At 41.9% G+C, this 27862-nt stretch overlaps 1 protein-coding gene across 2 annotated transcripts in view; it reads left to right on the plus strand.

Annotated features, from left to right (window-relative positions):
* glra3 (glycine receptor, alpha 3) overlaps window positions 1–27862 on the plus strand; it is a 116160-nt gene that overhangs the window by 77261 nt on the left and 11037 nt on the right. For both annotated transcript variants that reach the window (XM_070979224.1, XM_070979216.1), the window contains exons 4-7: window positions 3452–3675; window positions 5060–5142; window positions 18096–18233; window positions 19291–19505. In XM_070979224.1, coding sequence (XP_070835325.1) covers window positions 3452–3675; window positions 5060–5142; window positions 18096–18233; window positions 19291–19505 — 660 coding nt within the window. The remainder of the gene's footprint in view (window positions 1–3451; window positions 3676–5059; window positions 5143–18095; window positions 18234–19290; window positions 19506–27862) is intronic.

The raw sequence follows: 27862 nt of genomic DNA on the forward strand, positions 1-27862 counted from the left end.
GCTCTTCACTCTAAGCAATATCCCTCACATTACACATACAGTGACACAGTAATTTTTTGACAGACTCTGAAACAGGACTCAGATGCAGAGCGGCAGAAATCACAGTTTATTTCAAAGTAACAACAAAAGAAGGAAACAACTGAGGGCGTCGATAAACGGGAACGGAGATGACAGTCTCTGCTGGAGGACACTTGACAGTTTCTAATGAAAAAACACAAAACTCCGTTAAAGAAATGCACACGGGCAAAAGGTCCAAAAACAAAACGCTGGAGGGAAAACTCAACAGCCACTACAAAAAACTCCAAATCACCACTCGGGGAAAAAACTCACTGGTAAGAAGAAACTCAGGTGCTGGAGAAACTCGACAGCCTCAGGTAAGAACTCAGGGAGGACGGGAAAAAACTCCGCTGGGAAAAAGAGCACACAGTATACAAAAGAAACAACAAGCGCTGGAGAACAACTCGACAGACACTTAAACAGAAAACTCCACAAGGGGATAGCACTCAGGCAGGAACAAAAACTCACAAAAGTCACTCAGCGTGCACAAAGGCAAGCAGCTGGAGAACACGAGGCAGGGGTCAGGCAATCGGCACTGAGATGTGGACACGAGCGTAAGCACAGGTATCATCTGGCACCAGAGTGTGGGAGAAGCCTGCTTAAGAAGGGGAGTCCTGATTAGCGGCAATTAGTGACAGGTGTGTCAGGTAGAAGCTCAAACCCCGGCAACGATCAGCCCCGCCCCTGCCTCGCTCCAGCCCTGAAAGAATACACAGAACAAATCAGAGCAGATCGCTAACCACGGCCACAACACATTTGGTCCATAGTTAACATAAATATATTGATTAATGCTGTTTCATAATGAATATGGACAAAGACACATTCAAGGCTCAGTTTCAAGATGGAAAATTTATTTGAATATGTTACTGTTAATGAGTGAAATTACTAGTACATTATTATTTTTGTTGTTTTGGTTTGTACATACTATTCATGCATTATTCACTTTTCTTTGACTTAATGTCTTCAAAACCAAGCTATAAGTCTTTTTGACTTTTTTTACCACCTCTAATTACACTTGTTTGTTTTGGGTGTTTTTGCCGATTTGAAAACACAGATGAAAATTAGTACATTATATGCTGTTGGGGCTTTAGAATTGTCTTCCGCTGGCAGAACAGTTGCCAGTAAGAGAAGGGATTCTGTATTGAATTATTGGTGCCCAGACACTGTGATAATCGAGACAACACCACAAATAACTAATAACTGAATAGCTGAAATATAGGCCTCTCAACCAACCAACATGAATCATATCTGTAGGTATGGATGTTCAGGATAACCCCAGGCAGACCGTGAATCACTGTACTGTGAACTTCTCTGAAGACTGTCATTCATCCAGGTCATGGTACTTCTGGCTGTACTGTGAACTGTATTTCCAGTTCTGATAAGGTTTGTGCATCAGTGAACGCTGACACACCAATGAATCTGCTTCAAGATTCTTCAGCAGCAATGATAATTACATGCTTGTTCTCTAAAGAGCTGGGCAACCTATGGTGTAAAAAAAGAAGAGCCCCTGTTTCACCTGTGTACATTCGGTCAGGGTGAGTGAACGCGTGCTGAACGCGCTTGTGATGTGGTCAGATGAGATACTGATCAAAATATATAAATTTAGGTCTGACTGTATGTGCTGATTCAGATACTTGCATTGAATCGTGGCTGTTGCTAATTTTTGATCGCAGTGAAATGTCAGACACTATGGAAACCTGCCTGTGAGGTGTAGGTGATGTGAGTGCACGATTCCGGCGGTTTACGAAAATCCACTTGCCCGGCGGTGCACCGCTGGCGCACAGGGTTGACCAGGTCTGGGGTGGCGAGCTTTCAGCACAGACTGAAATGGGACGAAAATCCAAATGTGCTGTATGATTATGCCAACACCTCCCCCTACTGCGCCGCAACGCCCATCCTGGCGCACCTCTGTATGCCTCGGTTTACCAAAATACCAAGTGCACCGTGCGCCTGCCTGCGCTGCACGAAAATATAACTGCGCGGGGTGCGCGGGGTGCGTAGCCTGCGCCACGCCAGCGGCAGAGTCGAAAATAGAGCCCTCAGTATTATATGATAAGCATCAGCAACTCTTAGTATTACTAATCATTATTATTATTATTACTTATTGTCAGACTTACCCTTGATTCATTTTATTTGCTGCATCTGTGTTCACTGTGCTTCGACTCTGGTCCTGTTGTGGAAGCGCAGAGAAGAGGAAGAGTAATGATGTCACAAGCACTGCCCTTTACAGTGCATTCTGGGAATTTCCAAAGGAGCAGAACTTGCAGTGCAGTGGAGTGACGCTGGCATCAGGACACTCAGTTCACTATATAGACCAGTTTAAGACAACCTGCGTTCTCCCCAGATATTTATGCTGCTTTAATTACCATGAACCACTTAAATAAAAAAAAATAAATAAACAGATGACCCACATTTTCCCCTAAGCTTTTTCTGCTCCACATAAAGAAACGTGTGGTAACATTCCTGAGTTATTCATCGCCACCCCCCTCCCCCACCTAAGCCACATTTGTCTCCTCTTATTGTTTTTTTATTGTCACATAGATAGCCCTCATTTACCAGGTTAAAGCAGCCAGGACAGACATTTCCCAGATTTCCAATGTACTTCTGTTGTTTGAACTGCTGTTAAATATGGTACTGTGATCAAATATGATCCCAGATGGTTTGTAAAATAGCAATTAAGTCAGATGGAAGAGTTGCTGTGAGTCGCTGTGGGGAAATTATCTAATGGTTTTAATAGTTTTGGCCAGAAGTGGTTAAGGAAATATAAAAAGTCCCAAAATATGACCTTTTCTGCATCTTTCCTGTAAATATCAGGGTTTGCCCATGGTTGAGTAACAACTATTAGCATGTGAAGAGGTTTCAGCGCAAGTAAGCCTGCGTTTTTTGTAGGCTATATTTAAAGTATGGCTTACAATTTATTCAACAGAGGTGTTGCTATGTCCTTTTATCAACCAGTCACACCTTTTAAAAGTATGTGTCATACCAAGCAAAGGGGTCAACCACGCATATTCACTAAGGTAAAGGTTTCAGGCCCTTCCTTGTTCAGAGTGACTCTGAGACTTTTCAAAAATGACTCCTAAGCTCCTAAGGACTCCTTGCTAGAACGTTTTCGGTAATAACTCCACTGTGGAGCCAGTAGCAATGTCACTTTCTCTTTTAGCCATGCTTGTTTTTGCTGTGTGTACATCATTAAGTCAACAAGTGGGGATATTTCCTTTAACATCATGTGATTATTTTTAGTTGCAGATAGCTGTCATCCAGATCTAAAAAAAAAAAAAAAAATGTGATGCTTGTACTGAGCCAAAATTGGTTTCGTAATCAACCAGTTACTTAAAAAGTGGTGTTAGAAATTTCTCTGTGTGTGATGTATCCATGTTATTCTCTGTGTCTGTAGGACTACCGTGTGAATATCTTCCTCCGTCAGCAGTGGAATGACCCCAGGCTTGCCTATGCTGAATACCCAGATGACTCTCTGGACTTGGACCCCTCTATGTTAGACTCTATATGGAAACCAGATCTGTTTTTTGCGAATGAGAAGGGGGCCCACTTTCATGAAGTCACTACAGACAACAAACTGCTCAGGATATTTAAGAATGGCAATGTTTTGTACTCCATAAGGTAAGAGACCTGTTTGTGGGAGACAAGGATATGGGGGTGGGGAAAGGTGTTAAACACTGACTATGTTTATATGCACAAAATATTCTGGTAAACCTTATTCCAAAAAAGACAATATTCCTACTAAACTGGTTACATATCAAATTAAAATTAATAATCCATTAATTCTCATCTACATGCAGCTGTGCATTTTCCATTGTCCTTCATTTCAATATTTGCGCATATCCAAAAACCTGTTGATATCCAAGTCTTTCATAATCTATTGTACATGATTTCTTTGTTGCAAAGCACTTTGAGCTGCAATTCTTGTATGAAAAGTGCTATACAAATATATATTCATAAAAATAATAAGAATTCATATTATTCTTATTATTATAATTATTAGTATTTTGAATAATAGTAAAATGTTATTGTGCATGTAAATATAGTTCAAGCTGCAAAAGACAAGCGCTTTGCAAGTTAGAGGTTATGTTTTGAACATACATTTATGGTCTTGAATTTGACCAAGCCAAGTAGCATTATGGCCCTGTATTCATGACTCAAGGAGCAGAGCATAATGTGACACGTGACACTTACCATCCCAAGTACCATAGTTCTCTCTGATGGTGCTTCTTCAGAATTTGTGTTTTTATGGTGGACCTCACTGAAGAATGCATTTGTACTTAACAAATTTTTCAATATCTTCTGATATAATTTTTTCTTTCTGTTTACAGTGCATGAATCAACAGCTTACATGCTCCAAATATAATGCAAAATGAACAATACAAGCCAAAAAAGGGAGAGAATAAAAAACTAGCCATCTTACACAAGATTTATTTGTAATTTAGTAAGAACTGAAAATGAAAATAGATTCTCACTCTCTGTGTGTGTGTGTGTGTGTGTGTGTGTGTGTGTGTGTGTGTGTGTGTGTGTGTGTGTGTGTGTGTGTGTGTGTGTGGGTGGGTGGGTGGTTGAAGAGGCTCACACAGCCCATATTCAGAAACTGTACTTTCAAACAAGCCATCAGGACTAAGGTTGTGATGTCACTGTATCCATACCCTCAGCATGGCTGATCCTCACAAAAACACCAAGCCCATAATGAAATATGGTGGCCGGTGCCTTGTCAGGCCTTTGAGAGTTGACCTGTCACAGCAGACTGGGCTTTTTGGAGGGGGGCTTAAAGAGACAGAGGCACTAAAATAGAGTGTTTCAGACTGAGGTTGAATAGAGGCACTGTAGCAATGGACAGTAAATAAAAATATTAATCTGAAAAGAATATGAACCTGAGCATAATATGGGTCCGTTAACATAAGAACAGATAAAAGGATTTTGACCCTGTTATAAATTATTTGAAACCATGTCACTGTCATTGACTCACTCCTCACTTGTTCTGTCTCTTCACCTTCAGACTAACATTAACTTTATCATGTCCCATGGATCTAAAAAACTTCCCGATGGATGTTCAGACCTGTATCATGCAGCTGGAGAGCTGTAAGTACTGCACAAACACGCACACACACACACACACACACACACACACACACACACACACACACACACACACACACACACACACACACACACACACTGTGTTTTTTATCACTTGTGGGGACATTACATAGACTTACATTCATTTCCTGGAGCCTTACGCTAACGCTAACAAACCCAAACCATAACCACTATTTGCCTATTTTCCTAACCTTATACCTAATCTAACCTTACCTAACCCGTAACCCTATCCTCAGTCTTCACCCTAAAATTTAATGATTTACATTAAGGGGACCTGCATTTTGTCCCCGTAAGGGAGGAATGTGCAATGTGACTGTGTAAACAGATTTTTGTCTCCACAACGTGATAAATACCTGGTATCACACACACGCACACACACACACACACACACACACACACACACACACACACACACACACACACACACACACACTGTAGTTCTACACCCCTGTAAAATGGCATCAAACCCATGGAGAAGCACAGTCTGATGGACACACATACTCACCTACAAATATGAAGGGAACACTCCAAGGCAGATTATTGAACTCTGAATCAGTCTGTTTCATGTTGGTATCACATGCAACTATGTGATACCAACATGAAACAGTTGTTGGTATCACATAGATGTACCAATCTGCAGAAGGTGGATGAATTTAATAATCTATATTCAGTTTATACTGGCGTTTTTACCGTGCAGTGACACAGTCCATAAGGGTTTTGTGATGGTGGGGCCTGTGAGCAGCCCCTTTCCATAATTGGTTAAAAAATAAAAGCTTCTCACATCAGTGTCCTTACACATCAGCAACGGGAGTCAGATATTGTTGATTAATAAGTTAACATCACTCAACCCATGCTCCCCCACTCTTGCCTCCTTCTGCTTCAGTTTATTATTCATTGTAATTGCGCTAGCTTTTCCTGTTCGTGTCATATATATATTCCATGCCCCAGTGATGTGACTGTGTCTATACCCACAGGGACATAATTGTGTAAACTACTGAATGTGTAGCATGCTGCTTGGATTCATACAGGGAGCACAACATGTATCACCACCTGTGCAGAAAGGAGCTGAATGCTGCATAGAATAAAATGAATTACAACACAGGCCTGCCAGCTTTTCTGTTAAGTTTGGAGTGAGATTTGGTATCAGCAAAGCCAGTGCATATTACTGAATGAGTTGGAATTCTGTGACTTTACCCACCACAGGGGCAGAGTCATCATTCCTCAACCCCAAACATTTTAGTTTAAAACATTCAGCACAAAAAATTTTAAAGCATTTATAGAAGAAAACCCAAGTCCATAATCATGATCAGTGATGAATAAATTTGCTAATCAGCATACTTACCAACCTTCAGTCATCATAGCCTAAATTAGAAGACCAAACTTTACCAGAGTAACTGCAGATCTTTCTGATACACCAATGAATCTTTCATGGATCATGGATTTATAAAGTCATTTTATTGCTCAAATGCGGAGGTGGGAGGACATGGAGGGGCCATTGAAAAATATGACTCTTGGGTGCTCCCACCTGGTAGCTCACCTGGTTGAGCGTGAGCCCCATGAACTAAGGTTTTGTTCTCACCACACAAGCCCTGGCTCGGTTCTCCCTCCTTTCCTGTCACTCAACAGCAAACACTGCATGAAAAACCACATTTACGACCAGTAAACCCCCGCAAAGTTCGTTGATTATCGGCAATTTACGTGCAGTTTACGGGGAAGTATATATATATATATATATATACATATAATATTTTTTTTAATGATTCATTTATTTGACGATCCACCTTCTGAAAACTACACTACCACACAGTAGAACACAAAGAACACAGTTAACAGAAACATTTTGAAAAAGTCTTTAATGAAATCGTGGCAAACACACATCAACAAGGATCAACCAAATAAAATCAGTGACTACTGGGAAAAAAAAAAGCAAGGAAATGTGCAGAGGGGTTCACTGATAAGAGTCTCTGGGTTGGGCCATGCTGCTGGTCCATGGTGCGTGAAAAAAAGAGTCTAAGGCCTCTGGAAATGCTTCTTTTCTGCCTCCGGGTCATACTGAGTTGGCGCCTGTCACTTTGATGGGGACTCGATGCGAAGCCTCTTGCAGTGTGTTGCCACATACTTTAGGTCGCTCTCCAGCCGCCCTTGAAGTGTCTGGCAGAGTTGGGAGAGCCTCTGACTACGGAAAGATGGAGGCTTTATGATCCACCCAGCTTCCCCTTCTGCGGTGTCATCCTCCTCATCGGACATCATGTCAGCAGTGACCCCCTGCCAAAAATAAATTTCCTACTGGGTGGCTAGGACGCTCCTTCTTGCTTCCAGCAGCTGTATATACAGGTATTAATATAATATTAGTACTGCTAAAAAACAATAACACATGATAACATATGTGACCATGTTTGTCAAAAACAATGCAGCTAATAAATAAAATTCACTCAATGTAACGTGTAACATGAACAGTTACCAAACGTTCGGAACGTAGTGCAATAAGAATAATAAAGGTTTGTCGGCCTAAAAACTGCACAATGTAGTATTAAATTCTAACGTTACTTAGGTCATTTTCACACCTGACCAAGTGGACTCGGTTCAATTGGGGAGCTGAAAGTCGCAACATTGTTGCACTTAGCACTAGTTTCGGTTTGCTTTCACACTGTGATTTCTAAAGCGCACCGAACTGTCTGAGCAGCATCACGTGGTTGGAAGGGGTGCTCGTCGATTGGACAAAGTAGGAGGGGAAATCCCTCCCTCCTGGCCCGGAAAACAACAGTGAACGCAACTGTTCCCACAATTTCTGGCTTTTATTTCGGCCATTTCTCCTCGCCAATTGCGCGATCAGCTGCGTTATCAGCCTAGACAATCCACTGAAGGCGCTCAGCAGTTTCTTCTCTAAATTGTTTGGACTTTCTGGATATGGTCACTCCGCAGCCAGGCCGTCCACTTGTCACAGAGGAGTGTGGGGTGAACTGAAGATGACATCCGGCCTTTGAATGAACAGAGTTAAAGTTTAGCAGGACCCGAAACGTAACTTTTCTGATCCAAACTCCATTCGGGTTAGGTTTAGTTAGGGTCGAGGTCCGAGGTCGTTTTCTGCTGACGTCATTGCGTCAGAGGAGGCATCCAATCATATGCAAGGTCGCACTCTCTGAATTTCTCGCGAGACAATTTTTGTTGCGTAGAAAGAAAAACATGCTGTGATTTTGCTATGTATTTTGATTTTCTATTTTTTACCTGCTTATTTTATAAAACATGTAAACTGACATCACCGAAAATTAAAAAAAGAAAAGTTACTTTGGTGTGTTCCCTTTTTATTCCTACTTAAAGAATCAGCAGTGGACTTACCCTGCTGGAATTTTGCAAGCTAATCACACAACCATTTTTCATCTGGTGTTGTGGTGGCAATATGTGAAAAACTGTGACGTGTCCAAGAACTGTAGATGCTTTAATTTTCACAATTTGATTTAGCAATTTAAGTGGAAAATGAAAGGCTTTTGAGAGTCAGGACACTTATCCTGTATGTAACCTATAAAATTATTTAAACACACTTTTAAATCCTGATGAAAACAAAAAAAAATCTTTGTCTGTATTCTGTAGGCACACACACACACACACACACACACACACACACACACACACACACACACACACAATCCCAATTTGCATTTGTATAGCTTGCATTTACATTTGCATTTTAACACCTCACGGTCACAGGGGCTGAGAGAGAACTTCCACGGCAATATGCAGTGACGATGATTGACGGAAATGTTACTTTTCATGCAGTGAAAGGCCCAAAAAATCTGTAAAGAAAAGAGACTGGAGGGTTGTCAAGTAGCTACACCTACAAACATAATGTGAAATGTAAAAGGAGAAAAACACATTCTTCATAGTGGAGCTTTTGGAATCATTTTGTCCAGAAAATAAACTAACTAGATTTTACAAGCTAGAAAGCCAGTACCCCTCCGGGAACCATCACCTTATCATGGTGGAGAGGTTTGTGTGTCCCAGTGAACCTGAGGGCTATGTTGTCTGGAGCCTAGTGCTCCAGGTAGGGTCTCCCATGGCAGATTGGTCTCAGGTGAGGGTCCAGACTAAGAATGGTTCATACAGACCCCATGAAAAAACGGCAAAGAAGAGGTGATACCCAGCCCAGAGGAAGCCCCGGGCCCCCCGCCTGGAGCCAGGCCAGTATTCGGCCTTCTTGGAGACCCTGTGGAGTCCTGTATGGAGCTTCGGAAGGGGACTCCATAGTCTTTCTGGGGGACTTTAACACACACATGGGCAACAATGGAGACACCTGGAGAGGCGTGACTGGGAGGAATGGCCCCCCGATCTCAACCCGAGCGGTTGTTTGTTATTGGACTTCTGTCCTAGTCATGGACTGTCCATAATGAACACCATGTTCGAACATAAGGACGCTTATAAGTGTACATGGTACCAGAGCTCCCTAGGTCAAAAGTCGATGATCGATTATGTTATCGAATTATCTGACCGGAGGCCGCATGTTTTGGACACTCAGGTGAAGAGAGGGGCGGAGTTGTCAACTGATCACCATCTGGTGGTGAGTTGGGTCCGAGGGTGGGGGAAGACTTTAGACAGACCTGGTAAACCCAAGCAGGGGGTGCAGGTGAACTGGTAACGTCTGGAGGAGGCCCCTGTCCGAGAGATCTTCAACTCATACCTCCGACGGAGCTTTTCTGGCATCCCTGTGGAGGTTGGGGGCATCAAACCTGAGTGGGCAAAGTTCAAAGCTTCCACTGCTGAAGCTGCAGTGGAGAGCTGTGGTCTAAAGGTCTTGGGTGCCTCAAGGGGCGATAACCCTCGAACACCGTGGTGGACACTGGTGGTCAGGGAAGCCGTCCGACTGAAGATGGAGTCCTTCCGGGATATATTATCTCTGAGGACTCCAGAGGCAGTTGCAAGGTACCGAAAGGCCTGACGGGCAGCAGCTTCCGCCGTAGGGGAGGCAAAGCAGCGGGTGTGGGAGTTCGGAGCAATCATAGAGAAGGACTTTCGGTCAGCACCAAGGTGTTTCTGGAAAACGGGGGGGACCATCCAAGCTGTGTACAGTAAGGATGGGACACTGTTGACCTCTACGGAGGAGGTAGTTGGGCAGTGGAAGGAGCACTTTGAGGAACTCCTGCATCGGACCGGTACGCCCACTATTGTAGAGGCAGAGCTGGAAGCTGATGGGGGATCATCATCAATTACCCTGGTGGAAGTCACTGAGGTAGTTAAACACCTCCACAGTGGCAAAGCCCCGGGGATCGATGAGATCCGTCAAGAAACACTGAAGGCTCTGTGTGTTGAGGGGCTGTCTTAGATGACACGTCTCTTTAACATTGCATGGAAGTCTGGGACAGTGCCTAGGGATTGGGGTGGTGGTCCTCTTAAAAAAGGCGGCCAGAAAGTGATGCCAATTACAGGGGCATCACACATCTCAGCCTCCCTGGTAAAGTCTACTCCAAGGTGTTGGAAAGGAGGGTTCGGCCGATAGTCGAACCTCAGATTGAAGAGGAACAATGCAGATTCCGTCCTGGCCGTTGAACAACGGACCAGCTCTTTACTCTTGCAAGAGTCCTGGAGGGGGCCTGGGAGTATGCCAATCTGGTCTACATGTGTTTTGTGGACTTGGACAAGGCATATGACCGGGTTCCCCAGGAGATATTGTGGGAGGTGCTGCAGGCGTATGGGGTGAGGGGGTCACTTCTCAGGGCTATCCAATCTTTATATGCCCAAAGCCAGAGCTGTGTTTGGGTAGTCAGCAGTAAGTCAGATTTGTTTCCGGTGGGGGATGACCTCCATCAGGGCTGTGCCTTGTCACCAATCCTGTTCGTGATATTCATGGACAGGATATCAAGGTGTAGTCGGGGGGAGGAGGGTCTGCAGTTTGGTGTGCTGGGGGTCTCATCACTGCTTTTTGCAGATGATGTGGTCCTGTTGGCATCATCGGTCTGTGACCTCCGGCACTCACTGGATCGGTTTGTAGCTGAGTGTGAAGCGGTTGGGATGAGGATCAGCACCTCTAAATCTGAGGCCAAGGTTCTCAGCAGGAAACCGATGGATTGCCTACTCCGGGTAGGGAATGAGTCCTTGCCCCAAGTGAAGGAGTTCAAGTACCTCGGGGTCTTGTTCGACTCTCACCTACGGTCATGAGGGCTGGATCATGAACGAAATAACTAGATAGTCTCCCTTAGAGATAGGGTGAGAAGCTCAGTAATCCATGAGGGACTTGGAGTAGAGCCGCTGCTCCTTTGCGTTGAAAGGAGCCAGTTGAGGTGGTTTGGACATCTGGTAAGGATGCCCCCTGGGTGCCTTCCCAGGGAGGTGTTCCAGGCACATCCAGCTGGGAGGAGACCATGGGGAAGACCCAGGACTAGGTGGAGAGATTATATCTCCACACTGGCCTGGGAACGCCTCAGGATCCCCCAGTCAGAGCTGGTTAACCCTTTGATGCACAACATGGGTCTAAAGTGACTGTATCTTTGCAATTAATTAATTTCATTACTCAGCATTCCAGGTATTCCTCAATTAACTTGTTTTTGATCATAACTCATCCTTCTTGTATATTTTTCTTTTTTACATTTTGAATAAAAACACTTTTTATATCACTACCCCTCTAATGCGCAACATGGGTCTAAAATGACCCATATCCATTTCCCATGTTATTTCATGTATGGTTTTCATGTAGTGTTTTCATGTAGTGTTTCTATGCTGAATGTTTATAATCTATGTATTTCATCATTTATTAATCCAACTATTCAGTAAATTTTAATTGTTTTATTTAGCACAAATCATCATATTAAGTGTTCTGTTCTTCCTTTATGAATAAGCATAGCTTTTGTCAATCTTCATGAAGTTTTCACACATGGGTCAGATATGACCCACATTTGTGTAACATATTTACTGTAGCCCACTTTGGAAAACAATTTGAAGATCTGAAACATGTAAGTCTTATTTTACAATAATTATAATCCTACCTGATCAGAAATTTGATGTGATAACTCTGCATAATTATTGATTATGTTTAAGGTAATTTGAAGATTAAGTAGCTCCATTTCTTGTCAGAAAGGGAAACATTTTTAATAGGCTACTGTTAGTTAGCTAGCTAGCTACTGTAGCTAGCTAGCTGTTGACATTTGATGACTTGTGAAACATAAGTATATGATAATTGATAACGGTTTAAGTTACTTTGAGAATTAGTCATACAGTCTATTAAATAAGTACATTAGACTACTTATCTCAGAAAGAAAAATAACTAGCCTATTAGCTAGCTAGTTAGACTTGTCAAAGTAACTGCTGCTAGCTAGCTAGACTTGTGAAAGATAACTGTATAATAATTGATAAGGTTTAAGTTACCTTGAGAAAAAGTACATTACTTGTCAGAGAGGAAAATATATCCACTACTATTAGCTATATTGTATTATAACATATTATATTGTAGCTAGCAAGCTATCTTAGCTAGGACACCAAAATAAAGCTAAACTAGTGCGACAGTTGACAGATCCTGTCACTAGAAATGCCTCAAGATCATAATAAACCCTGGCTGCCCCACTATCAAGCTTGCCTCTGTATACTGATGATAATATTTTGTGCATTTGCTTTTCTATATTCAGATCATGGCTGTTCATTGATTCACTGCTGAAATGGTTGTGGAGATGCTGCAGAAGGGACTAGATCAGGAAGATGAGGATGGAATTGGTCCTGATTCTGAGTCTGAAATCTCTGATGATAATGATGACCCAGTCTATGTGCCTCAGGGTCAAGCTGGAGTTATGGGTGTGTCTCTCCTCAATGAAGAAGACTCTTCTGATGACAAAGAGGGCTCATCTGATGAGTCTTCAGACCCAGTCAAATAGATTGAGTAAAAACGGGTCTTACTGGAATGGGAATCTCCCCACTCACAGCAGAATAAGAAGTCATAACATTCTGAGGAGCTGCCCAGGACCTACACCTGGATCAGCAGCTGTTTCACCAAAGGATGCCTGGGATAAATTCATCAGTGACAACATCATTGAGGAGGTTCTAAGATGCACCAACTTAGAGGGACACAGAGCAGCCGCAGCAAAAGGGAAAGAGTGGAAAAGCATCAACAAAGAAGAATTCCTGGCCTTTATTGGTTTGACCCTCTTTGCAGGGGGGGACAAGAGCTGGGATGTTGCCTTGCAGGAGCTGTTTCTCAACCCCCTGCAAAATCCAATTTACAAGGCCACCATGGGTCTCAGGAGATATGAGAATATCCGCCGCTTCATACGGTTTGACGACAGGAGGACCAGGGCTTTGCGACTGGAAACGGACCACATGACGGCATTCAGGTACGTGTGGGAGTGCTTCCTAGACAACTGCAGAAGACGGTTCATCCCTTGTGACTGTGTCACCATCGACGAGCAGCTGGTGCCGTTCCAGGGCAGGTGCAGGTTTCTAGAATATATGCCCAGCAAGCCGGCGAAATATGGGCTAAAAATCTTCTGGATGTGCGATGCAAGGGTACCTTATGCAATAGACGGAACTGTCTACACAGGGAGGCAGCCAGGAGAGGAGATTAAGAAGAAGCTTGGGGAGACTGTTGTCCAACAATTGTGCAGTAGGATCAGAGGGACAGGTGAATGCAGATTATCAGTTCTATCCATGCTTACAGTCTTTCATACTGTGTAATTTTATTTTCTATGGTTTCTTTGTAAGCAAAATAGAATAGAATAAATAAGAATAAAAGAAAGAATAAATGTGAGGTCAGTGAATTTAATTTTTAATTCTATGTTGTATACTGATAAAGTGCAATCTTTTTTTTCCCTCCCATAGGCCGCAACATCACGATGGACAACTTTTTCACCAGTGTCCCTCTGGCTGAGAAGCTCCTTAAGAAGGACCTAACAATTGTAGGCACTCTCCGACAGAACAAGGCTGATATCCCACCTGTTATGAAGCCATCCAAACTGTGTGAGATCTACAGCTAAGAGTTTGGATTCAGAGGCAACATGACCATGGTGAGCTACACCCAGAAAAAAGGAAAGTCTGTTATCCTTTTGAGTACAATGCACGACTACAAAGCAGTGGATGAGAGCAACCAAAAGAAGAAGCCAGATGTGATCCAGCAACAAAACAAAAGGAGGTGTAGACACAATGGATCAAATGGTTAGCACCTACACATGTAAGCGGAGAACAAGGAGGTGGCCAATGGTCCTCTGGTATAACATGCTGGATGTTGCGACCCTCAACGCATACACAAGCTTCACTTCACAACACCCGGGGTACATGAGTGGCATAAGCAACGCACGCCGCCTGTTCATCAAAGAGCTGGGCCAGGAGTTAGTCATGCCACACATGAAGAGGCGCATGGAGAGCACACCCATACTCCAAAAGTCCATCCTTGAGGCTATGGGAAGATGCGGGATCAAAAAACAAAACCCAGGCACCACACAGCCACAGGAGGACATCAGGCAGGCCGGCCAAGGGAAGAGGAAGAGGTGTGCAATCTGCACAACTTCCAAGGACAGAAAAGCCAGCAGCTGGTGTTCCCAGTGCACCAGGCCTGTGTGTAAGGAGCACAGACATATCGTGGTCATTTGTGAGGGATGTAAGACAGTCTACTGTGATCAGATGTGTTATGTTAGTTGGTCACAAATCGGATTACATTGTTAAATTATCAGTTCAATTTTATCTACTGCACTGTGATCAGTTGTGTTTTATTGTATTTGGTCACAAATAAGATTACAATTGTTAAACTATCTATTTAATATGTACTGTGATCAGTTGTTATATTTTATTTGGTCACAAATCAGATGGTAAAATGGGTAAAATATCAACTGTTCAACTGTTATCAGAGGTATGTTTCTACAGAATGTCCATGTCTGTGTACGACAAATAAACACATTTCAAATATAAAATGTATGATTATTTGGCCCAAAGCATTGCTAATGTGATTATTTGAAGCAAATTATTGTTATAGTATGAAGTAATTTAATTCAAAATCACACTTGGATAAATGGGTCATTTTTGATCCATGTGGTGGAGTAATTCAATTCAATTCAATTTTATTTGTATAGCGCCAAATCACAACAGAAGTTGTCTCAGGACACTTTCCATATAGAGCTGGTACAGACCAAGCTCTTTTATCAACAAAGAAACCAACAATTCCCCCATGAGCAAGCACTTGGCGACAGTGGCGAGGAAAAACTTCCTTTTAACAGGCAGAAACCTCGAGCAGAACCAGACTCTGGGTGGGCGGCCATCTGCCTCGACCGGTTAGTAATCCAAAATCTATTTTATTCCTAAAATAATAAACAGACAATGGAAGCATTGACTTTGTACTAATCAAAAACAAGATATTAAAATAATAATTGGGACATTTAATAATAAAATAAATTGATTTAAAAAAAATACATCAAAGAAACACTCACCCAGCCTGAAAACACATGGAAAATGAATGCGGGTCATTTTTGACCCATGTTGCGCATTAGAAGGGGTGTTCATATGTTGTGCATCAAAGGGTTAATGTGGCCTGGGAAAGGGAAGTTTGGGGTCCCCTCCTGAAGCTGTTCAGCGGATAAGCGGTTGATGATAACGATGAGGAAAGCCAGCATTGAAATAGAAGAGATGTAAAGATTTCTTAGCTGAGCTACTTTATTTGGTTTGTCATAGTTTTCTTATTTATTTTATCAAGGGTGCTTTCACACATATCTACTCATTAGACTGCAAAGGTAGTTCATCTTCTGACCTTGGCAGCTAAATTAAGCAATCGACCAGTGGTCCTGTATGATGCATAAGGGCTAAGATACATACCAATGCATGATGATTTGGTTTTCAAATTGCAGTCACAGTTCAACTGTCACATTATTGGTGAGCCTAATTAATCTAACTCGATTGCATTAAAAGTTTTTTTAGGATCATTTCAATTTGTCATAGATGTGAAATTGAAGAACAAAGTCAGACAAAACTCTATATAAATGAAAGGTGTTTTTTGATGTTGGAGTGAGGTATGTGTGACTTGTGTGCACAGATAGCCTATAACTATATTTCATGAAGGACTGGCTTAAAGGCTTCCTATTATTTGGCATGGGATTTTTAGAGAAATGAGAGTGTGTTGGCAACCCTCAGGTAAAATTCTGTTCTATTATTGGTTTCAGAACAATTACGTTGATGATTTTACATTACCTAAAAACCTATCACTGGGAAAGAGACAATGTGCTGCTGCAAGAAGAGCTGCTGACTACTCGGAGCAGCATGCATTGAAATGAATTACAATATAACAAAATTTGTGAATATTTCTTTGTTCCCCCTGATGTTCTGACTAAGTTGCAGCTGCATGGTGTTGCTGATGCACTGTCTTGTCTGTCCATGCAATGTCACTGTCCTCTTTTTGTAAGTCATTTATGAATTTGTTTTTTATTGCATGAGAAGTGAATGACCACGGCGGCAGTAAAGTACAAATGTGTGGGTAAAAATGTGCATTCATCTCTACATCATACTAAAGTACATAGTATCATCCTCCTTCTCCTCGACATCCCTCTCTTTGAAACAGGATTAAAACATACACATGGCCGTATCTTTTTGAAGGAACACAGAGTCATGTATAATGCTATAATGACTAATTTGCCCATTGTCCAATCAGAAGCTTAGCTTGATCCTAGGGGACAGATATCAATTGGACAGATTATTTGTCTTCACTGGTGGTTTTACTCTGCTCCAGCCCACTGGCCAGAGGCATTACCATACATAGATCTAGCTCTATTTTTTATATTTATATAAGATTATTTCCATTGTTGTATTGCTGCTGCTTTTGACATCATGCAGAGGACAACACAGGAAACATAAAGACACCCATGCACAGAGACTGTGAGAAATGATGAGAGGAAAGGATTCCAGTCATAACACAATGCATGTTTGAGAAAAAAAAAAAAAACTGCTTTGATCCAACTCCATCTTCAATTCAATTTTAAATGACTCATTACATATACATAGATATAATGTGTAGTGCCTAAATGAATTGGAGGGTAATGTGATGTTTAGATTGTCCCTCATTATAACAGTAATATGCCTCTGTCTCAGCAAAAACCTGAGAACAGAATACCTCAAGCATTCTGCTTTCAGGTTTTCCATCCATCTGTCTGTACGCGTGCATCCATCCCGTTCTCATGAACACAATGTTGTGACGTTTCGGAACCTAAAACGCTGCTTAACCCTGTTTACATGCCAACACATAACCGGCGTTTTCAGAAATCTTTGGCCAGAGTTTTTAAAAATGATCGTTTTCCGTGAAAAAAAAAACTCAGCCTAAGAAGCCTAAGAACAATCTGGCAAGGTATGGTAGTGGAAGAGGGACTTAAGTATAGTACTGAATAGGTGATGTCTGTGTGTGTCTGGTGATTGAAATGGTGTGCATGGATAGCTGGTGAAGGTTGCAGGCTGAGCAGGTGAACAGATAAAACAGAGAGTGGCAGCAAGAGTTGACTGATGTGACAGGTTTTGCTTTCATTGTGTTCATGCTTCTTTTATTCCTCAAATAATGTACCCACAATACTTTTTTGCGACATAATTGGTACAAGTCTATCAATAGTATATGCACGATAGTGGGTTGGTCAAAATCAATACTGTTCTGAGATGAAAAATTTAAGATTTTTTTTTTTTAAATACAGGTATCAGGAGGTGTTTAAAAAAGAAAAAGAAATTTGAGTGATATTTGACAAATAAAGTGAAATAAGACCAAACAAACTGTGCAAAATCTCAGACAGCAGTGCTAACCCCCAGTGAGACTACTTGCTGGAAGATAAAGGAACTAAATAAAAAAAAAATAACTGACAATAAATCAAAATGTCAGAGAATCAGGAAGCCTCTGCTTAACATGTCTATCACTTCAAAGATTTGTACGACATGGCCTTTATGTTGCTCTTTCATGATGCTTTATTAATTGTTGATTATTTAATTGCCTTGTGGTTTGCTTTTTTCAGTTGGTTACACCATGAATGATCTGATCTTTGAGTGGCAGGAGAATGGACCGGTCCAAGTGGCTGACGGCCTCACGCTCCCACAGTTCATCCTCAAAGATGAATCAGACCTCAGATACTGCACCAAGCACTATAACACAGGTAACACACACACGCACACACACACACACTGCTGTCATCATCACATCACAGGTAGCATGCATACAGGCTGAAAAAGTTGCCACATTTAATCAATTATGTTTGACCTGCTAGGTTTAAAAAACTAAAAAAAAAATTTAAAAAAAGCTGTAAGAGGGGAAAAAAAACAAAAAAAACAGACTGACATCCAAACTGATATGGTCTTTTCATTTAATGGGATGTGACCACAAGCAGTAGACAAATATGTATGTGGTGTTTTTGACCTGGGGCACTGTGTCAGAATGGGGGAATTGAATGATTCAGAAGGCTCCAACAAGGACCAGGATTACAGATGTTTATAGATTTTGGCCCGCATAATGAGCTTGACCCCAGGTCAAGACAAAGTTTTTTTTAACCACACCCTTGCCATCCATAAAATCCAAATCTGGGCAGTGAGGTGAAAGCTAGGTGGTGTGGGGTTGAAGATTTGGTAAAATCACCAAACATTGCCTTAGAAGAAGAAGAAGAAGAAGAAGAAGAAGAAGAAGAAGAAGAAGAAGAAATCCCTTTATTAGTCACATTTTACACAAAACATGCAAAGTTAGGAGGGGAAACTGCACACGCCATGCATATGTGAAATTTATTCTCCGCCTTTAACCCATCCTTGGACTGTCCTTCCTCCGCGGCAGACCAGGAGCGGTGGGCTGCCAGCCAACCGGCACCTGGGGACCAGTTCCTGTTGTCACCATTGGTCAGGTGGTGATCTTCTCGCATGTTTTTAGTGGGGGTACATTTTGTGGAGGATACCCCAGGTGAGCACAGGGAGAACATGCAAACTCCACACAGAACGGCTCCCTTTTTCCTCAAACAGCAGGCACTGAAGGCATGGTGGAGGACAAGCCACCAGCGCCCACAGTGGGATTCTTCTAGCAGTGAGGCAACAGTGTTACCACCTGTTCCACCGTGCCACCTGTTAGAAGATCATAACTGTGCCCCATATTTATTGTTGATTATTGTTCTTAATAAATGTATGAATTAATTCTACATAAGTGAATTTTGGCATTTCTCTGCTTTGTTGCAGGTAAATTTACTTGTATTGAAGTGCGGTTCCACCTGGAGCGTCAGATGGGCTATTATCTGATCCAGATGTATATCCCCTCTCTGCTCATTGTAATTCTGTCCTGGGTCTCCTTCTGGATCAACATGGATGCTGCCCCAGCCAGAGTGGCACTGGGCATCACCACTGTCCTCACAATGACAACACAGAGCTCAGGCTCCCGGACTTCACTGCCTAAGGTCTGTGTTTGTATATCTTATTAATCATGTGCATATGTGTAGGCTCCTTAAGGTCACTTTCCTCCCACAGTCCCAATACATGCAGGTTAGGAGAATTGGAGACGATATTCCTTAGGAATGAATGTGAAAGTGAATGGTTGTCTGTCTATACTCAGCCCTGAGATAATCTGGGTTTTACCTTTGCCTCTCAGCCAGTGTTTACAGGGATATGGTCTAGCCCCCTGCACTGGGTAAGCCAGTACAGATATATAGTGTACTGGTATCGGATAAATAATATACATACATATGTATATTTATTGTTATTTTTAATCACATTTACAATATATGGGCGAGTGATTAAAAAATAAATGAGAATAAAATAGTATTTATTAACTACCAACGTTTACAGGCCGGGTCTGTGTCTGTGACAGACGCCACTGAACAGCGCATGCGCGGAACACGGCAGCACACAGCAGTTTGTTTTGAATCTGAGGTGTGTGATATGCTGCTATGTCTGCTGCGTGGAAATATTTCAAAGTGAACGACGAGAACAATTGCGCTGGCTCAAACGCTAGTTGGTAACTGTGGCAGAACATACGTTAACATACGTTGTTTCACAGTTTATTTATCACAACGGCAAGACAGTAGAGGACACACACAATCAGGGCCGTGCAGAGACCTTTGGAGGGGCAGGTGCTCAAAGTTAAAAGGGAGCACATGGAGCACAAATTTAAAACACCATACAGAAACATACCTTGCAATATAACCAGTTGAATGGTAGCAACCCATATTCATAAAGAATGTAACATGGAATCACAACATACCATATCATTGTCACGGTCACTTGTTGCCATCACAACAGTAAACATTCACGTTAGGACTAATGAGCTGTAAATAGAGATGCAGAATCAAGCTATATTATAAATGCAGATGAGATATGTTGTATTTTAGCACGCATATGCACTGCTTATAGCATCACTACGAACATTTGGTCCTGTGTTTGGTCCGGTGAGCTTTCACACTGCATACGAACCGAATCAGGGTTCACTTGCAAGCGAACGGAGACCCACGTGTTCAGGCGGACCAGAGTTCGCTTGTTTGGTCCGCACCAGAGTTCAGATGAGCTTTCACATCTGCCCAAACGAAGCGGACTATCCAAGGAAACGAACTCTGGTCCGTTTAAAGCGGACCAAACAGCTCTGGTGTGAAAGCAACCTTAGGTCATTTTCACACCTGACCAAGCGGACTCGGTTCGACTGGGGAGCTGAAAGTCGCAACATTGTTGCATTTATCACTGGTTTCAGTTCTGCTTTCACACTGTGACTAATGAGCTGTAAATAGAGATGCAGAATCAAGCTTTATTATAAATACAGATGAGTTACGTTGTATTTTAGCACAGAATACATGATTTTAGTAAACCTTTAACTGCGTATGCACTGCGTACAGCGTCACTATGTACATTTGGTTCTGTGTTTGGTCTGGTGAGCTTTCACACTACATATGAACCGAACCAGGGTTCACTTGCAAGCGAACCGAGACCCACGTTTTCAGGCGGACCAGAGTTCGCTTGTTTGGTCCGCACCAGAGTTCGGATGAGCTTTCACACCTGCCCAAACGAAGCGGACTATCTGAGGAAACAAACTCTGGTCCGTTTAAAGCGGACCAAACAGCTCTTGTGTGAAAGCTGCAGTCTCTGTTTTACCTGATGGGGGACACTGAACAGCTTCTGTTGAGGGGGTTGGTGAGGAGGCTGCTGCTGCTGATGTGACACTTCATACCTTTTCAAAAATTGTACTGTATAGCCACGAATATAATCCATTCATAATCTGCCCTTTATTATTCCTAGTGCTAAATTGATAAAGTAAAAAATAATTAAATGATATAGAAATCATGTATTTAAATATTTTTGTGCTTTTATTCAGTTTGACTATCGACTCTGACAGCTTCTAAAAGTTATATAATTTGTATGCATATTTATATTTATTTATATTGTGTATAAATGTTATAAACAAACAAGTACTGATATGTTTAAATGAGAGGTTGAGAAAATAAAAATTCTAATTCAAATCTATTATTGTTGTATTTATACTGTAATAGTTCAAAATTATGTGAATATGCATATTGCATAGTTTTAGTAAAATAACATAGTCTATGCCTCATTGCCTCTAGAAACATAGGAAAAAACAGCTTGACAGTAAAATAACACATGATATCTCTCTAAAGCACTTTGCCCATGACAAGAGAAACATACAGAAACAAACAAACAAAAAGGCCTGGCATACTTTCCCCCCACAGCACGCTGTGTGTGGTTAATGAGCGGCTATAACTTGTGAGAGGTGTGTGTGTAGAGTTGGATGACACAGAGGATGCTCATTATGGCAAGCCATTCCTGTCAGAAATACGCCACATTCAGTCGCGTTTCAACTGCATTACGGCGCAGTTTTTACGCTGTTTTTTTTACGCCGTAATGCGCAGAAAGAACGCCGCTTTTTACGCCGCAATGAAGTCCTCCAAGAACGTACGTAAAAAAACGCCGTTTGTGCACATCACAACGCGCATAAAAAACGGTGGTTTTCTAGTATGATAATAATCTCCTCCCTTCTTTTCTCTCAGCCACTCAACTTGAAGTGTCTGCGCCCAATCGCTGATCAAGACAAGCAGACCAGATCAGTTGAGCACAGATCTCTGTTGTGGCAAAGTTTGTCCTAACTTACCTTGTAGTTTCTCGTAGGTAAATATTTTGGATGATAGGCAGGAAAATAGCCCATAAATTAACTTCATCATTATTTTAAATTCCTCTTCCATGCATCGTTTATTTATTTATTTTTGTGGTTAATGCTTCTATGTCATTGTTGATTCTGACTGCTGTAGCCACTAAGGAATGAAGCAAGGAAGTGGTACAGTGGTTAGAGCTCCTTGTAGCAAACCCCAGCCAGACTGACATTTATTTATGTTCAGCCATCAGCCTTGTTTCGAACACAAATTTACTTTTCTGTCCTTCACTCTTTTCTTCACAAAACACCGTAAGAGCTTCTTCCCATTCCAGCTAGGCGCCTATAATTTTTATACATCTCCTTTGCATTGGACAGCAACACCGCGTAATCCGTTTTTCCTCTTCCTGTATGAATTTTCGTACTTTTTGGATACGTCTCCCTCATGTCAAGTGACGCTTCTTAGCTGTACACTTCCTGTGCCGCCAGAAAGGTGCCAAAATAAAAGCTTGTGACATTGAAATACACCTTCAAAATAAAAGCAGGGAGGGCACTGTTAGTTTAACACTAACAAAACAACGGCCTACAAAAACTGATGAACTGATCAACAGACCTTTTATAAAAGTCATTTACACTCCTGCCCTGTAATCAGTGTTCTTTTAGTTTGCAGGTTCGAATCCAGTGAGTGGCATTGTTTACTTGGACCTTTTGCTGTTTATTTATTTATCTATTTATTTATTTTACAACTCTGTCATGCACCACGTTGCTATAATGTGATATATTGTTTGGATATAAACCCACTGACTTTGCAGCCCTGTGTTAGTAAACAAGATGGCAGAAACCTGTGTGTACTTTCAATTTTTCCTCTCATTTCTCATTTCATTTCTGTTGATGTTTTGATGTTATTTAAACTCCCCTTCCATGCATTTGTAGGAGATTCTACCAGATTTTTTATATATATATATATATATATATATATATATATATATATATATATATATATATATATATATATATTAGGGCTGTCAGTTTAACGCGTTAATTAGATTAATTAATTACGCTGCAAATTAACGCGCTATAAAAATTAACGCACTTAATCATGAGTGGCAAGTTAATGCGCAAGCATTTTAAATTTGGCCCTTTGAGTGACCCGTAGGCTGCATCCTACCTGCGCTACTAGTCAAAAGCAGGGTGACAATAGACATGGATGAGACACTGGAGAGCGAGGCAAGCCTACTTGGACCTTTGAACGGCAAGTTTATTTATAAAAAGAACAAAGACGGGACTATTAACAAGAACGCAGTGATTTGTACCTTGTGTAAAAAAGAATTTTCCTATCACCGTAGCAGCTCCAGCCTGAATTATCATTTCAACGCTAAACATGTAGTTGCTGCTAGTGCTTCTAGTGCCGCTAGCTGCCTCACGGTAGCACCGTGAGCTCACTCCGCCAACCCACACTTGCTGAGTTAGGAAAACGAATGAGCAAAGCCACGACAGAAAAACTGACAAACTCAATCGCAAAGTGGGTTGCTGCTGATTGCAGGCCGATTCCAATCGTGGAAGACGAGGGCCTAAAAGAGGCGTTTCAGATAGCGTCATCTGAATTTCATTTATGAAGCACACTTCACCAATAAAAATGTGGATATCAAATCTTCTCTTCTTGGCGTATTCAATTGATTAGTCATGCACTACAATTTTGTAATGACCTAGAACCTAGAATTCAAATTCTTTATTTGGGGACCTTTAGCAGATATGAGATTAAAATGCGATTAATTAGATTAATTAATTACAAATCCTGTAATTAATTAGATTAATTTTTTTAATCGCCTGACAGCACTAATATATATATATATATATCCATCCATTAACTATACCGCCTATCCCTTTCGGGGTTGCGGGGGGCTGGAGCCTATCTCAGCTACAATGGGCGAGAGGCAGGGTAAACCCTGAGCCGGTCGCCAGCCGATTGCAGGGCCACATTCAAGGACAAACATCCATTCACACTCACACCTACGGACAACTTAGAGTCATCAATTAACCTAATGAGCATGTTTCTGGTCTGTGGGAGGAAGCCGGAGTACCCGGGTACCCGCATGCACAGGAAGAACATGCAAGCTTCACACAGAGGGGCCCCGCCTGACCCGGGGATCGAACCGGCAACCTTCTTGCTGTGAGGCACGCGCACTACCTGCTGCGCCACCGTGCAGCCCCATATATATATATATATATATATATATATAAAAATCTGGTAGAATCAGGAGGGGAGGAAACACAGCTAAGATCATTATAATACGCGACCTATCTGCAATTAAGATATGAAATTATTGGACTTGGGTTGAACATAATATTTCCATTACACATCTGGACAAAACATAGGCAAGTATATATAAATAAACAGTATGTGAAATAAACAGTGTGTACAATAAACAGTAGAATATAGGTTAAGTTACAGAATAGCAGCAGGGATGTGCAGTAAGTAAAAAACAGAGAAAAACAAGCAGCACAGATATACAATTAAGTAATTTTAAAGTGCATATGAGAGAATGACCTGAGGTGACAACTGTGGTGCAAAAGATGCTCATTTAGAGTTCAGCAGTCTGATGGCCTGAGGGAAAAAGCAGGGAAAAGTATTCAGTGCAGAACCTGGTGGTCCTGCACTGAATACTACAGAACCTCTTTCAAGAGGCCAGCAGGGCAGACCATGGTGACCATGGTGGGCATATGAAGAATCCCTGATAATGTTAACAGCATGGGACATACAGTGTTTAGGTGCAATGTCCTGAATGGAGGGAAGAGAAGTCCCAATGATTTTCTCTGCTGTCCTCACCACTTTCCTCACATTCTTCCAGTCAGCAGCACTGCAGCCTCCATACCACACAGGGATGCAGCTGGTCAGGATGCTCTCTATGGTGCTTCTGTAGAATGTAGTGAGGATGGGCAGGGGCAGGTGGGCTCTCCTCATCCTGCGCAGAAAGTGCAGGCGTTGCTTTGCCCTTTTCACCAGTGACGCAGTGTTCACAGACCAGGTGAGGTTGTCTGTGATGTGCACCCCCAGGTTGTGGAGGTGGCTGCTGACCACCTTCGCAGCTGTGTTGTTGAGGAGAAGTGGAGCGTGACTGGGCTGATTCTTCCTGAAGTCAACAATGATCTCTTTGGTTTTAACCACTTTCAGGATCAGGTTGTTGACTTTGCACCAGCCCACTAGCTGCGCCACCTCTTCTCTGTAAGCCAGGTCGCTGTCGTCCCTGATGAGGCCCACCACTGTTGTGTCATCATATAGGACTGTTTTGAGTGCACTGACTGGGATATATGACTGGGATATATATTATGATGATCTTAGCTGTGTTTCCTTCCCTCCTGATTCTACCAGAAGGCTTACCAGAGCAAAAAAAAAAAAAAAAAAAGTGTATCTACCCAAAATATATGTCTATATATCCTAGCAATGGAATGGAAGGGGAGTTTAAATAACGTCAAAACATCAACAGAAATGAGAGGAAAAATTGAAAGTACACACAGGTTTCTGCCATCTTGTTTACTAACACAGGGCTGCAAAGTCAGTGGGTTTATATCCACACAAATACATCACAATATAGCAGCGTGGTGCATGACAGAGTTGTAAAAAAAATTAATTCAATAAATAAACAGCAAAAGGTCCAAGTAAACAATGCCACTTGCTGGATTCGAACCTGCAAGCTAAAAGAACACTGATTACAGGGCAGGAGTGTAAATGACTCTTATAAAAGGTCTGTTGATCAGTTTATCGTTTTTTGTAGGCCTTTTGTTAGTGTTAAAATAACTGTTCCCTCCATGCTTTTATTTTGAAGGTGTATTTTAATGTTACGAGCTTTTATTTTGGCACCTTTCTGGCAGCACAGGAAGTGTACAGCTAAGAAGCGTCACTTGACATGAGGGAGACGTATCCAAAAAGTACGAAAATTCATACAGGAAGAGGAGAAACGGATTACGCGGTGTTGCTGTCCAATGCAAAGGAGATGTATGAAAATTATAGGCGCCTAGCTGGAATGGGAAGAAGCTCTTACGGTGTTTTGTGAAGAAAAGAGTGAAGGACAGACAATTTGTGTTCGAAACAAGGCTGATGGCTGAACATAAATAAATGCTTTGTGAAACATCAGTACGCTTCACCATAGTCTGGCTGGGGTTTGCTACAAGGAGCTCTAACCACTGCACCACTTCCTTGCTTCATTTCTTAGTGGCCACACCAATCAGAATCAACAATGACATAGAAGCATTAACCACAAAAATAAATAAATAAACGATGCATGGAAGAGGAATTTAAAATAATGATGAAGTTAATTTATGGGCTATTTTCCTGCCTATCATCCAAAATATTTACCTACGAGAAACTACAAGGTAAGTTAGGACAAACTTTGCCACAACAGAGATCTGTGCTCAACTGATCTGGTCTGCTTGTCTTGATCAGCGATTGGGCGCAGACACTTCAAGTTGAGTGGCTGAGAGAAAAGAAGGGAGGAGATTATTATCATACTAGAAAAACGCCATTTTTTTTACGCGCGTTGTGATGTGCGGAATGGCTTGCCATAGCAGGGCACGTCTGGACACGTCAGGGCAGCGACGGCAGAGTGAGGGCACGTTGTGGAATATGTGGCCGACCAAGGTAGATCTAAATTATTATTATTTTGTTTTATTTATTATTATTTTGGGCCACAGAGACGGACTTTCACACACACACACACACACACACACACACACACACACACACACACACACACACACACACACACACACACAAAAATCATTTTGACAATAGGGCACTTTGGGCATCAAGGGGCAAAGGGGCAGGTCGAGCATTGGTAAAATAAAATAAAATAAAATAAAATAAAATAAAATAAAAATAAGGGACATCCTGGATCTTATTCTTTGCTCTTAGTTCATTTCCTAATGTTTTATAGAAGTATCTGATCGGGACTCGGTATCGGCAGATACTCCAAATCAAACGACTTGGACTCGGACTAGGGGGCAAAAAAACGTGATTGGGACATCCCTAATATAAATATCAGGAGGACATACGTCCTTCAACTTACAGTGGTGGAGGTGGTTACAGAGAATTCATATATTCCCTCCCCAGAGGCTGAAATGCCTCTTTTTTTCCCCTCTATTTTTATTGGTGGGTTTTCATGGGCAAGCACAAGTATGTGTTGATTACACGCATCACACATCCACTAGAGCGTGTGTGAGAAAGAGCCCCTTAGTCCTGCTCTGGTATCTTGTATGCATGAGAAAAAATCTGACATGGAGCACTTGGTTACATAACCTTTATTAGTACACCCATCTCTCTCACACACTCACACATGCTGTACACATACACCTCAACAACATGACTGAGGCTGTGTGTGTGTGTGTGTGTGTGTGTGTGTGTGTGTGTGTGTGTGTGTGTGTGTGTGTGTGTGCGTGTGCGTGCGTGCGTGCGTGTGCTTGTGTCCATGTATTTAGAGGTTTCTCATGTTTCCAGTGCTCAACAGAACTTTGCACTCCAGTATGATGCTACACTTGTCTGAATAAGTCATTATTCCTTCATAAAGGAAGGAGGAAACGCAGATGGATTTATGTGAAGGGCAGTAGCTGCAACCATAAAGAAGTGTCTGTAATGAGTGTAGGAAAACATGAATTAGTTAGGACATACATTAG

The sequence above is a fragment of the Chaetodon trifascialis genome, chromosome 2, assembly GCF_039877785.1.
Source record: "Chaetodon trifascialis isolate fChaTrf1 chromosome 2, fChaTrf1.hap1, whole genome shotgun sequence".
NCBI lineage: Eukaryota > Metazoa > Chordata > Actinopteri > Chaetodontiformes > Chaetodontidae > Chaetodon > Chaetodon trifascialis.